General features: G+C 37.8%; 1 protein-coding gene across 13 annotated transcripts in view; it reads right to left on the reverse strand.

Moving 5' to 3' along the window:
• ERC1 (ELKS/RAB6-interacting/CAST family member 1) overlaps positions 1-15054 on the reverse strand; it is a 505760-nt gene that overhangs the window by 33731 nt on the left and 456975 nt on the right. For 8 of the 13 annotated variants that reach the window (XM_053225651.1, XM_053225649.1, XM_053225652.1 and 5 more), the window contains one exon: positions 11341-11529. In XM_053225651.1, coding sequence (XP_053081626.1) covers positions 11341-11529 — 189 coding nt within the window. Of the gene's footprint in view, positions 1-11340; positions 11530-15054 lie in introns of those variants that run through there. The other 5 variants (XM_053225654.1, XM_053225657.1, XM_053225656.1 and 2 more) reach the window with 1 other exon arrangement.

The raw sequence follows: 15054 nt of genomic DNA on the forward strand, positions 1-15054 counted from the left end.
TTTCTGTTGAAATGAACTCTGGTGTTATGATATTGTTGAGATGTTAAAGAAAAAAAGACTATGAAACTCATAGTAGTATACACTGGAAAGACGATAAAGATGTTGCTTGTAATTTGATTCTGTATGAGCACCCATGGGGGCTCCTGGTATGTTTTAATCTTTCAGGATACTACAAACTGCATAAGTAATCAATTTTCTCTCCTGACAGTGCCTGAGAGTTCACTCCTGGATTCACCTTATTTTTCTCTAACCTCATTTCCCCTTGATTATTAGAATCACGAAGATGGGAGTGTAGAGTAGAGGACAGTTCTTTGGGAGATTCTGATATCCTCTATCATTTCAGAGAAGCACTGCTCCAGAAGTATTCACTCAATTTGGAGTACAGTAAGGTGTACAACTGAGTTTCTGGTTATTCATTCCATCCTTTTGGAACATGCTTCCCTTTAACCTCAATACTGAATGAATACAATATTGTGAATATAACTTCTAATTTTATATGATAAGAAGTAAAAATGCATAATGTGAGTTAGAAAAAAAATTACCTGAAAGATAAAATAGTGGATGTTCTTTTGTGTACCCAAGATATTTAAAAACAAGGCTTCTCTGGCCATAAACTATCTCAAATGTAACCTGTACCAAATTTACTTGGTTGTTGGAACTTGACAAGATCACAGCTAGAGAAGAAATAGCCTTAATTTCACTATTTGAACAATGTATGCCTGGTAAAGTGTAGAGATAAAAACCCAAAGGAATAGGACCCAAGTCTTCAAAATATAATTTCCATGTATCCATTCACTTGCAAACCAAAATACTGAAAGTGTATATACTTAACTATAGGTATTCCCAAATGAATCAATTTAGTCTTTGATGATTATATTGATTCTGGCCAGTGTGCATAAAATCACAATACACACAATTTCTTCAAACCAGGATACTTTGACCCATGAACAATATTATGCTCCAACCTGGTTACAACATTCACTTTATATGAGCCATTGTGCTGGTGACAAGTTGAAAAGCTGTTCATTGTTGCAGGGAAATTATGTTATACAAAACAGAAGTGTATGAATAAGAGAGTCATAGGAGACTTATAAATGCTTCCTGTCCTCACTGTAAAGTTGAACATAATCACTTACAGCTATGTTATACATAGGAGTGTGGTCTTTCAGATATCTGTACCTACAAATATCTGGAGTGTCCCAACTTGTTACATCTTTCTGAAAACAAGGAACTGTTATGTAGCAATATAACCTTTAAAAAACATATATAATACTTACGTTAAACTCATTGTTATCCCTCCCAAATACACCAAGACCCAAATTCTCAAGCTCTATTGAAAGTAAGTCTGAAAACTTAAAGTCTCAAATTGTCTGCATATACAGAAAAGTTTTAGTTGAAAAGTTTCCACAATTTTCCCAACAGTTCTATAATACTTGCCCCAAGAACCAATAATCCAACTCCTTGAGTAGATGTTAGTTATATGTTAGCTAGTATCAATTCAGTGCTGGATTTATGGAGACACTAACAAGATTTCCTGCCTAAGAGCTGGCAAGAGGACTTGGCAAAGAAACGAAGGCACCTGGGGTGCCTGGGTGGCTCAGTTGGATAAGTGTTCGACTTCAGCTAAGGTCATGATCTTGTCATGAGTTCGAGTGCCGTGTTGGGCTCCATACTGACAGCTCAGAGCCTGGAGCCTGCCTCAAATTCTGTCTCCCTATCTCTCTGCTCCTCCCCTGCTCACACTATGTCGCTCTCTCTCTCAAAAAGAAAGAAACATTAAAAAAATTAAAAAAAAAAAAAAGGAACAAAGGCACCTTATGTAGGAGAAGAAGATAGAAGTGTAGTGTGGGAAATACAGACCTGTAATTTCCATTGTGAGCTGCGATACTGGAAGATAACAGACAGTGGTCAAATATGGGACTAAAATAAACAGAGAAGATGTTCAAATCTAAAATTGAACTTAATAAAACTTTTTCTTAATGCTAGGCACTTTGTACCATAATAGCATTCTACTTTGACACTATCTCAATCTATTTTTTCAAAGACAGCTTCTTTAGGGCTCCAGAACCATATGTAAAATGGTAAAAAATGTATATTTATTTGAAAAAATTTCAACAATGTCTCTTTTTCCAATACTAAGTGACTAGAGAGCCTGGGAATAGTAAACAATAAAGAACAGAAAGATGGTCTAAGTAGTATGATGCCACTTATTTTAAATTTGTATCATACTAAATCATATTGCATATTGTTTATAGAAACAAATATGTACATTATTAAAAAGGTAAAAAAGTAGACTGCAAAAATGCATACCAATTTTGGATAGCAGTTGCCACTACAGATGAAACAGGAAAAATGCAACTGAGAAGGGGTATGAAGAAGACTTTAACTATATTTAGCATTAAAAAAAGCTCTGAAGGGGTGCCTGGGTGGCTCAGTTGGTTAAGTGTGACTCTTGATTTTAGCTCAGGTCATGACCTTACATTTCATGAGATCGAGCCCCACATCAGGCTCTGTGCTGACAGTATGGAGCCTGCTTGAGATTCTCTCTTTCCCTCTCTCTCTGCCCCTCCCCCATGCTCGCTCTCTCTTCCTCTTTCTCAAAATAAATAAGTAAATACTTCAAAAAAAATTTAAAAGCCCTGAAGAACCCTCTTACATGTTGGTGGGAATGCAAACTGGTAAAGCCACTCTGGAAAACAGTATGGAGATTCCTCAAAAAATTAAAAATAGGACTACCCTACAATTTAGCAATGGTGCTACTAGGTATTTACCCAAAGGATACAAAAATACAGATTCAAAGGGATACATGCACACTGATATTTATAGCAGCATTGCCAACAATATCCAAACTATGGAAAGAGGCCATATGTCCACCGACTGATGAATGGATAAAGATGATGTGGTATATATATACAATGGAGTATTACTCAGCCATCAACAAGAATGAAATCTTGCCATTTGCAACAACGTGAATGGAGCAAGAGCATATTATGCTAAGTGAAATAAGTCAGTCAAAGAAAGACACATGCCATATAATTATACTCATATGTGGAATTTAAGAAACAAAATAAATGAACGTAGGGGGAAAAAAAGGAGGTAAACCATAAGAGGGAGACTCTTAACTATAGAGAACAAACTGAGGGTTGATGGAGGGAGGGGGAAATGGGCTAAATAGGTGATGGGTATTAAGGAGGGCACCTGTTGTGATGAGCACTGGGTATTATACATAAGGGATGAATCTCTAAATTCTACACTTGAAACCAGTATTATACTACATGTTAACTAACTAGAATTTAAATAAAAACCTGAAACAAAAACAAATAAAAATTAAAAAAACCTAAAACAGATATAACAAAGTAGTGTTTGTTAATTCTGAGTATAAAGCTGATGTTATATTAATCTCTATGCTTTTTCTGAAAGCTTGAAATATTTCATTAAAAATAATTTGGTATAACCACAAAGAAGAACATGTGGACATAAAAAATGGCAACTATAGGTTTTCTCAATCTTCTGCAAACCATTTTTGTGATTCCTAAAATATCTATACTTAAGACTGCTCTCTTAGATCACAACATGGATACACAATGATAGGAAGCTTGAAATTAAGAAAGCACAGGTATAGCTAAAGATTTAGGGTCAGACTTTTTCATGCTCAAGATTCTAGAACAAGGCAAAATTCCAAGGTTGATGTGGAACTCAACAGGCAGTCTTAGTAAAATATTAACCAAAAATAATGAGCATGTAAACAGTAATAACTATCATCTACCATTTATCATCTCCCATGAAGCTGACACCTGTAGCACATGACACTAATGTATACATGCTTGCCTGTCATCCATGTCAAGTTCATCCAATCAAAACTAATATATCACACACAAAGACAACTCCAAAGAGTATAAAATTTGGGGGCAGACCTACAAAACCTCAGAAATTAAAAGTCACTGCTATGAACAATTTCAAGGTAGAGCCTAGAAAGAATATATCACATTCTTCCATCTAGCTATTCTATAATTATCATTAAGCTACCAACCTATTGATAGGTTGAGAAAAAACTTTAATAGTTCTATGGGTATACATAATCTTCCACCTTTCAAAAAAGGGATGTTTTTATTGGAGTAAGTCCATGCCAGTTCTGTGAACATAGCACGAGGAGTAAAAATGACATCAATCCTCGTATTTCCTAAATGGACCGTTAGAGAATTCTGTACAATGTTAAGACTTTACTTCCTAATTCTATTGGCTGTTACAGTGTGTTAGTTAGAAAGATTAGGGACAGAGTGGGAATCCCAAGATAGCCCTACCTCCATGGTACAGGAAGTGGGGTCTGGCAAGGTTTGAGGGTAGAGCAGTAGCACTACAGAAATCTATCCATACTGGGGCGCCTGTGTGGTGCAGTCGGTTAAGCGTCCGACTTCAGCCAGGTCACGATCTCGCGGTCCGTGAGTTCAAGTCCCGCATCAGACTCTGGGCTGATGGCTCAGAGCCTGGAGCCTGTTTCCGATTCTGTGTCTCCCTCTCTCTCTGCCCCTCCCCCGTTCATGCTCTGTCTCTCTCTGTCCCAAAAATAAATAAACGTTGAAAAAAAAAAAAAAAAGAAATCTATCCATACTTTAGACGCTGTCTGAGCACAAGTTGCAATGCCTGCCATGAGAGGACAGGTACACAAGACCCACTTGCACCCTGGACTCTTCTTGGATATAAAGCAAGAGTAGTGTGCTAGGGGAGGCAAGAAACCTTTCAGTGCCTAGGGCCTGATTCTGCTTTGACAAGAAAAGCAGTGTGTGCTGGGGGCAGGGCAGGAACCCTGTTCCTAAAGACTGGCTGCCACTGCAATAGTAAAAAATCTATCCTATCTTGCATTGACACTAGGCAAAGGAATCTATCACCAGAGAAGAGATAGGGAGTCCACTATGCCCCCAAATTCTGAACTGATTCAAAGCAGAAGTCTGCTGCTTCTGGAGAAGAGAAGGAAATCTGCCTGCAGTCTAGACCTTGAGAGTAGGGAGAATTGTCTGTCACTGGGGTGGGGCAGGAACACTGAAATGGAGGCTGCCTACGACTGAAAAATGAAGAAACCTCCCCTGACCCAACCATGAACAATGGACTGAGTAACAAGAGCAGTCTGCTACTTGGAGAAGGGCAAGAGGATAAAGAAAGAGCCCTCCATGACACAGGCATGAGGAACGTACTGAAAGCTGAGAACAAAGTAGGAAAACAAAAAAAAGTCAATACTCTAGAACTTATATTAAATATATGATAGTGGCAATTTGCTGGAAAATTTAAAGCCTGTGTGCAATGAAGTAACTACTGCTAAAACAAAACTCAAATCCAGCTCAATTACTGACTTACTTGACTCAGTTCCCAACACTAATGGCCTGATGGAAGAGGAATGCCTATTTCCAGACATAAATATTATTGACTTCAGTTTCAACTGTTCTTTTACATATAGCATTTGCCATTTAATAAAAAAATTATGAGACACACAAAAAACGCAAGTAAACTTGAAGACAGATCAACAGAAATCACCCAAGTTGATAGTAGGAATCTCTAAATATAACATGAAAGACAAAACAAAACAGATATCCAAGAAATGTGGGACATGATCAAATGACCTAACAAATATACAACTGTAGTCAGAGAAGGAAAAGAGACAAAGAGGCAAAGACATATATAAAGAGAAAATGGCCAAGAATTTTCTAAAATTAATGAAAGACAACAAAATGCAGGTCCAAGAGACTCAGAGATCCAAAACGGGATTTTAGTCCAAACAGGAAATACAAAGAAAAACACAAGTAGGCACATTAGTTTCAAATGGTTGAAAACAAAAGATAAAAAGAAAATCTTGAAAGCAGTCAGAGAAAAAAAGAAACATAACAAAGAAAAAGTATATATATGAATATAAAAGACTTTTCATATGAAACTTATGTAAGCCAGAAAAAAATGTAACAGCATCTTTAAAGTATTAAAAAACAGAAGAGTCAACCTAGAATTCCATATCCAGACAAGAATAGCTTTCAAAAAGAAGGCATATTAATATGCAAGGCTGCCATAACAAAATACCAGACTGGGTGGTTTAATAACAGAAATGTATTTTCTCACTGGTCTCGAAGTTAGAAGTCCAAGATCAAGGTGTTGGTTGGGTTGGTTTCTTCTGAGGCCTCTCTCCTTGGCTTGCAGATGACTGCCTTCTTTCTGTGTCTTCACATGTTTTTTTTTCCTCTGTGATCACATACCCCTAGTGTTTCTCCATATGTTCTAATCTCTTCTTCTTATATGGAACCAGTCAGATTGGATTAGGGCCCGCACTCTCAGTCTAATTTCAACTTAATTACTTCATTGAAGGCTCTGTCTCCAAATATAGTCACATTCTTGGAGTTTGGGTTTCAATATAAAAATTTGAGGGGACATAATTCAGCCCGTAATACCCCACCTCCATGTGTTTCTCACATGCAAAACACATTTACCCCCATCCCAATAGCCCAAAAGTCCTTTTTTTTTTTTTTTAAGATTTTATTTTTAAGTAATCTCTATACCCAACCTGGAGCTCAAATCTATAACCCCAAGATCAGGAGTTGCACACTCCTCTGGCTGAGCCAGCTGGGCATCCCCCAACAGCCCAAAAGTCTTAACTCAGTTCAGCCTCAACTCTAAACTGCAAATCTCATCTAAATATTATCTAAATCAAATGTGGAAAAGACTCAAGGTATGATTCACCTTGAGGCAAAAATTCCTCTGTAGATGTGAACCTGTTGAAACCAAATTATCTACTTCTAAAATACAATGGTGGGACAGGCATAGGCTAGCCAATCCTATTCCAGAAGGGATCATGGGTCCCAAGCAAATTCAAAACCTCACAGGGCAAATTCCACTAGATTTTAAGGCTTGAGAATAATCCTCTCTGGCTGGGTGCTCTGTCCTCCAGGCCCAAGGGGTGGCAACTCCACCCCTCTGGCCCTGGCTGATAGCCTAGCCTATTGAAACCTAGGAGGTAGCCTTGCCCTCTGGAACCAAGGAGGAAGAGACAGCCCTTCCCCCTAGACCTGTGCCCTCTGGGTTGGTGGGATATATACTAGACAGTATATACCTGTGACAAGAAACTCATTTCACATATAAAGACATAGAGCGCTTAAAAGCAAATATATGGTAAAAGATATACCATGCACGCAATAACCTAAAAAAAGTTAGAACGGTTATGTTAATATCAGGCAAAGCACATGGAATACCATCAGATTTCAAGAAAGACATACAATGATAAAAGAATCAATTCATCAAGAAGATATAATAATCATTAATGTATATGCACTCAATGACAGAGCTTCAGGATACATAAACCAAAACCAGTGAGTAAAAAAAAGAAATTCCAGGAACTCTTATAAATAAATCTTATAAATAAGATTATATTTCTATAGGCCAGGAGGTTGTAGATTATAGGATTATGACTCAGGATGAGTCTGAAGGGTTCCTGACATCAATAGTCAGATTATCCAAAGCTACTGAATGGCACTGAGAAAACTGTCTTGGATTGCCAAATAAATAATCAGCTAAGTATATAGTAAACATTCTCTATACATGTAGTATTCTGCTAGGCACTTTAGAAATATAAGACATGGTTCTGGCAGTGAAGGATCTTTTGTAGTTGGAGAAATAAGAATCTCAAATATGAAATACAAACTAGTAAACTAACGCAGAACTCACTAGAATTCACTCACTCGTTTAAGTTACTGAGCAAGTTGTACTTGTTGATGTGGTGCTAATTTTAAGATGAAAATTATATAGCTCATGTCTTCAACAGACAGAAAGCTTAAAATGGGAAGACAGATATGAAAACAAGTAAGTGTAAGTGTTACAGGTACTACAAAAACCCTAAAGAGGGAGCAGCACATTCTGCCTGGGGTTTCAGGAAAGGATGCATAGAAGAAATGATGTCTTAGCTGAGCTTAAAAACACAGATTCCTGGGATGCCTGGGTGGCTCAGTTGGTTAAATGTCTGACTTCGGCTCAGGTCATGATCTCATGGTTCATGAGTTCAAGCCTTGCAAGGGGATCTCTACTGTCAGTGCAGAGCCAGCTTCAGATCCTCTGTCTTCCCTGCTCCCTCTCTGTCCCTCTCCTGCTCACACTCTCTAAAAAATGAATAAACATAAAAAAAAACCCAAAAAACAAAAAACTCAGATTCCTATTTAGGTACTGTCCAGGGAGACAAAGTAGGGAAGGGCACATTAGGCACAAGGATCAATATGAGCAAAAGGACAGAAGTATAGAAACTGTAAATAGTTTAAAACGAAGTGGCTGGGTATGCTTCACGGCTAGGATGAGAAGGGATATGTATTTAATAAATAAGCCAAATGAAAGAAAGTCTTGTAGGATGTGATAAAGAGTACAGAATTTACCCTACTGTCTTCTGTCTCTTATTCATTCAACAAATATTTACTGAGCAGATACTATACGCTAAGCATCTTTCTTGATATAGACAAGATTCCTGTCCTGTCCTCATGAGGGTGTTACTGGGGACAGTGAAATACACTGGACACACAGATTTGGATAACAAATGTCAGTTGCAGAAGACTCTACATCCCCGAAACAAAAATGTAAACAGAATACATACACATAAAATAAACCAATGGGTGTATCTGGCAGTGATTCATGTCATATGTTTCTAGGGCTTCAAAAAGTAAAGTCAAACCTTGAACATAATACTTTCATAGACAAATAATTTTGTAGTATTAAGGGTCATCTTTCTCAATAGCCTGCATTGTTCCCTTAAATTCTTACTTGTGGTGAGGCAGAAAATTGATTGGTTTCTCCACCAATAGAAGGTGGTGCTGGTTGCTGTATTCTTTTACAGATAACCTAAGTCCCCTGTTTCCCAGGTTTTCCAGGGAAGCCTGCTAAAGATACAACTTCACACACTTCAAGCAATAACTTCAGTGACTGAAGCACATTCTCAAGCAAGAAGAAACATATTAACACAATTCATGTATATGAGCAAAATTGTTTTGATGTTTACAGTAGCTTGATTTTAACATAACGTGTAATGCAAGTCTATTAGTGAATTCCTGGTTTCATTCACTCAAAACTTTTTGAAAAATTCTTAGTTCGAAATTTTCGATTTTGGTCTCATCCTGGAGATTTTTTTTTCCCCTTAGAGAGACTGAGTTAAGCCCATTTAAGCATATTTGAAAAATGGAACTAAGCTAAAATACTTTCTTCATTTCAAAGACAGGCTGTTACACAAAGAAATAATTTAATGCCAGTTAAACTTTGATACATTACTATGGTCAGTGCTTTAAGAAGCATTGTTCTTCTGTAAAATTTTGAAGTAAAAGTTTTTTAAATAAAAAAATTTTAATGTTTATTTGAGAGAGAGCGAGTGAGCACGAGTGGGAGAAGGGGAGAGGGAGAGAGAGAGAGAGAGAGAGAGAGAGAGAGAGAGAGAGAGAGAGAGAGAGAGAATTTGAAGCAGGATCCAGGCTCGGAACTGTCAGCACAGAGCCTGACGTGAGGCTCGAACTTCCGAACCATGAGATCATGACCTGAGCAGAAGTCAGACGCTCAACCGACTGAGCCACCTATGTGCCCCTGAAGTAAAAGTTCTGAAAATTAACCAGCCATGTGTTCTGCTTCCAGTGGGCTTTCAGTTACATCTTCACTACATGGTTATTAACATCCAAAGGAGCTACTTGGAATCCAATTTCATTCTGTCCTTTGGATTTTTCTCTTTCAAGAAGAGAGAAATTAAAATTTCTATGGCAACATGCTACATTTGAGAGACAGGCCTTACCTTTTTACTAATTAAATAAGTGAGGTAGATAACTAATTAGGCTGTTAAATATGTGTTCTATGAGGCAATATCCATATCAGGGGTAAGTAAGTACGGCTCTACAACTCCAGTCTGCATTTCTTGATCTGTGGGTTAATACTGCTGTCTTTAACATTATACCATGGAAGTATCTGTATTTAACACAATTTTCCTTCACACATTGTAAGTGAACAAATAGTGCTTAACAAATAGCAAGGATTTAGCTGGACAACAGCATACCGCTTCAAAATTCTGCAGAATTTTAGTAAATTTACACCAACAGTGCAGTTAAGTCTCTTGGTTAGTATGATTATAGCCTAGTTAGGGATATCATCAACCCCATCTATAAACTAGGAACAAAAGGAGCTTACACTTAATGTTTTAAAAACTGTTCTCTTTCTCTGTATTTATTCAACTTTTCTTTCCTTCACTTTCTATGTCTGCTCTCTATAGCTCTCCTCATTCATTTTTATGTTTCTTTTATTCACAGTTTTTCTGTCCAGAATAGCCTTTCTCTATTAAACAAAAGAACAAAAAATAAAATAAAATCACAATATGAATAAAAGAGAATCACTGGGTATTTTACAGGCAACAGTAGGCAGAAAATGTAGCATGGGAAGCAACATTAACTAATTCATCGAATGATTCTTTTACTTAAAAACTTAAGTGTGTTGTAACCCACTGTTCCCTAGAGACAACTGAAGATATATGCTACTGACTTGTCAAGAATCCTTTATCCAAGTATCCTTAACTCAGATTTTCCTTCAGTACCCATAATTATCAGTGGTCATCGCTTCTATGAAACAACACATGGCATATGAGCAGACTGTCCTTAACCCTCTCCTTTCTAAGCAGCCCTTTTTTTCCCCCCAATATGTGAAATTTATTGTCAAATTGGTTTCCATACAACACCCGGTGCTCATCCCAAAAGATGCCCTCTTCAATACTCATCACCCACCCTCCCCTCCCTCCCACCCCCCATCAACCCTCAGTTTGTTCTCAGTTTTTAAGAGTCTCTTATGCTTTGGCTCTCTCCCACTCTAACCTCTTTTTTTTTTTTTCTTCCCCTCCCCCATGGGTTTCTGTTAAGTTTCTCAGGATCCACATAAGAGTGAAAACATATGGTATCTGTCTTTCTCTGTATGGCTTATTTCACTTAGCATAACACTCTCCAGTTCCATCCACGTTGCTACAAAGGGCCATATTTCATTCTTTCTCATTGCCACGTAGTACTCCATTGTGTATATAAACCACAATTTCTTTATCCATTCATCAGTTGATGGACATTTAGGCTCTTTCCATAATTTGGCTATTGTTGAGAGTGCTAAGCAGCCCTTTTTGATACTTGAGCAAGTCACACTGAGGGAAGAATAAAGTGGTACTTTTTGCAAATGGTAATTCCTATTATCTGTTGAAGAACTACCCTTTGCTAAGAATCCTGAATCTGGACACTGAGTTTCCAAAGGTAGCTCCTACTGCATCAATCTAAATAGCAGCTGAATTTTAACAGTGTCTTGTCAAAGTTCAAGTGAGAGACTTACCTGCTCCTGGGTCATCTTCTGCAGCTCATTCTCCCAAGCTGCCTGGTCATCATCCAAGTTATAGGAAGCTGGTGGAGTGAGTCCACGAAGAATCAGGGGGTCTCGGTCATGGCAGAGGGCTGTCAGGTGTCCAATATACAACTTTAATTTGCTTCTATTCTGGTCAAGTTCTAAGAGGGGCTGGATGATCTGAAGTGAAAAAATTGAGGAAAGTCAAGGTCAGTCTGAAAGAAGAAGTTCAAATATCTTTGTCTTCCAAGTCAAAGAAAACTGGCCAAAGACTCAAACTGCTCTAACCACCACTGAAATCTTCAGGATTATAAAAAGATACAGTTCCACACACTTGCACATTTACACTGTCACATCTAAACCCCCTTTTGGGAGACAGGTAGGGAATGCTGGCTTAGTCTATCAAGATGAAACTGAGAGTTCCGTACTTAGGCAGGGGATTAAACACAGGACTAACTTGTTTTTACCACGATGACATTCATGATACAGAAAGACTCCAGTTACCTCATGATTTCTCTTCCCGTTTATTTATAAGAGGTTACAAAAAAAAAAATGCTAGCGAAATTTGCTCACTGAAAGCCTGGACAGCATATACTTCATGTGTTCCTTCACCTCCCGGAATGGAAGAAAAATTCTGTCTCTGGAGAAGGTGCAAGTTTTTCTTGGCCATGAGATGTGATGAGTGAACTCATTACTAAATCTGCCTCATCCTGGCTTAAGCGCCCCTCATTCATTTCACAGAGGTATCCAATATTCTTTTTAAACAGTGATTGATAAATTCTTATATAACACCAAACACCTGACTCACAGCCAAGGACTCTCTGAAATTCTCTCAGTTGTAACACTGGTTTGATGTTTATCTTGAAAAACAGTCCTGCACTTTTTTTTTTTTTTTTTGATATTCCCTTTACCCTGGATGAATAACTATCCCTTGATTCCACTTGGAAGCACATGACAGATGACTTCTACCCCAGAATTTCATTTGACAGCTCTCATGACAATACTCTGGTCAGGTACTTGGTAGTTGGTCAAAGCCTGGCGCGTTTAGGAAGAGTTGGGCCAGATCTCACATCTCAGAACAAGGAAATGTTAGAGCAGCACCTGCTTGATACATAGCAGCTGTGAGAGTTGCAAAGCTCCACCAAAATGCTGGCAATTCTCAAAATGTTCCCAGGGCTTAAAAGGCAGAGGTCTGCACCTGTTACATGTCACTAGGCTGGCATTTTTCATGTACAGGACACCTCTAACCCACCTAATGAATAAAGGAGCTCAGTAATCTTCTTCACAGAAACAAGGACTGGCATTACTTTCAAAAGTGACACTGATTTCTCCCTGGCCTCCCGAGAGGCCTGCTCCTGCTGCTTTCCTTTATTTCTCTTTAAGAGTTTTTTTTAAATGAATAAAGTTTTACATATTTTATGAAATTAATACATATTTTACTCTGAAAAATATGGGAAAAAAGTATAAAAGAAGTGACAAAATAGGCTATAGGCATTACCATTTGCAATGTTGGGTGATTTTCTTCTAAGTCTTCTAATAAACTTATATAAACCAACTTTAACAGTATCACACTTCATGTTTTGCTTGATACACTGTTTATCCATTTAATGTTATAAACATTATGAGTACTATTCAAACATTACCTATTCCTGGAAAAACATGGTTTTTAACGGTGGCTTTATAAATACATCACATTTCCTGTGTTTTCTAATATTAATTCCATGAAATAATTGAGAGGGAAGAGCCAGGGGCACCTGGGTGGCTTAATCGGTTAAGCATCCACCTTCAGCTCAGGTCATGATCTCATGGTTTGTGAGTTCGAGCCCTGCATCGGGCTCTGCATCTGGACAGTGTGGAGCCTGCTTGGGATTCTTTCTCTCTCCCTCTCTCTCTGCCACTCCCTAACTTGTGCTCTCTCTCTCTCTCTCAAAATAAATAAAAACTTAAAAAAAAAAAAAGAGAGGGAAGAGCCAGGGCATAGTGACTAAAACAATCTTTAGCTTACTAAAGAGATCAGAGTTCAGAGGTTAGGCCTATCTAGTATTACATATTATAGAAGTTGAAGCCTGGCTAGACAAACCAGAGAAAGTAAATCACCTTAGCATTATTTTGTTTTTTAAACTCATACACACAATTCTATAAGGATAAAGGTTAAACACTTAGGTGCTGGTATGGAAAGCTCTTGGGTTCTATAAGAAACCCCTAATCAGCAGGCTCATGGTACCAGTTTGTGCTGGCATTTCCTACCTATGATAGACATATTGGCCCTGCCAGTCACAGAAGGAAGGGACTCTTTGAATAAAGCAGAGGATTTAGAGAGTGGGGAAGTTGGATAATTTTTCACTAACATCACCAATCTCTCAAAAAGAACTGTATTTTATTTCTGGCCACAAATGCATACTCACTGCAGAAAATTTTATAAAGAATTCCAAAGCATAATCTTTAAAAGCAATATAAAGGCAATATTCCCTTAAATGCATGCACACTTTGCACTTCAATAACTAAACTGCCTAGTCATGGTAATAGAACCATAACACACCACATCCCTGAGGCCTCCACACAATGCAGCCCTATTTCTTTTCTTTCTTTCTTTTTTTTTTTTTTTTGGTTGTTGTTTTTAGCTTGGCCTTGTCTTCCATTGATAAAAAAAAATTTGGCGGGGGAGGGGGAATTCACTTTTGGGACTACCACTTATTCTGTGTGTGTGTGTGTGTGTGTGTGTGTGTGTTGGGGGGGGGACTATAGATGTTATCACATCTGGGCTGCAAGGCTGAAAAAGCTGATATTTTAGGTAATTACTGTTTGAATAAGCAAACTGGCATGAAAGAATATGACCACAGAGGAAGGGGACAATGTGATAAATGGTAGTAATGGAAAAGCCAAATTTCTGATAGTAAATGACATTTAGAAAAATACTACCTCATTACTACATGACTTGAAATGAAAAAACTTATTTTTCAGGTCCTTGTTCTTAAAGGTAAATTTAAATTGATTTAAATGCATTTCATGTTGAAGTGCTAACTGACTAAAAAACATGATAGTCTTTTGCACTCTATAATTCCTCAAAGTCCAAATTGAAAAGTTAAAAAATGATGGAATTTGAAATTCTTTCCAGAATAAAAATTCATCTATGCAACAGCCCAGATGTCTGTCCTTTCTTCCCATGGCTAAAGGAATTGCTTTAACAAAACAAAACAAAAACCCCATAGGGCTTACTATGTGAAGGCATAGGAAACAGCCCAAGTAGCACAGCTCTCAAATCTACCCTCTTAAAAAAATCACTTTGGCCTCTCTGGGACACATTTAACCACGTCAATCATGTGGGAAATGCCCTTATCTCTTCCTTTTCCCCCTATCTGACTTGGGCAGGCCACTTAGAAAAGAAATTGCATTTCCCACAAGGTAGAACTGCCACTGCCTAATCTCAAGAGGGAAAAGGGACGCTTGTCAAGTGGAATGAGGATGCCTTACAGGATCTGTAAGTTATGTCTTCTGTCCACATGCAACCTCAGTACATTGGCAAGAAGTCCTACCAAAAACTATCAGAAATGTGGTCAGGCTTAGTTCCATAGCTATGCAGAAAAATAGTTATACATCCTTTTTTGTCACAATGAAGTTAAAAAATGAACTTATCAAGATTAATTTCTGCTTGTATCAAATGTAATGCCAAAAGGCAATGTTCCCCTAGTCTTAATATTTACCAAA

The sequence above is a fragment of the Acinonyx jubatus genome, chromosome B4 (assembly GCF_027475565.1).
Source record: "Acinonyx jubatus isolate Ajub_Pintada_27869175 chromosome B4, VMU_Ajub_asm_v1.0, whole genome shotgun sequence".
Classification (NCBI taxonomy): Eukaryota; Metazoa; Chordata; class Mammalia; order Carnivora; family Felidae; genus Acinonyx; species Acinonyx jubatus.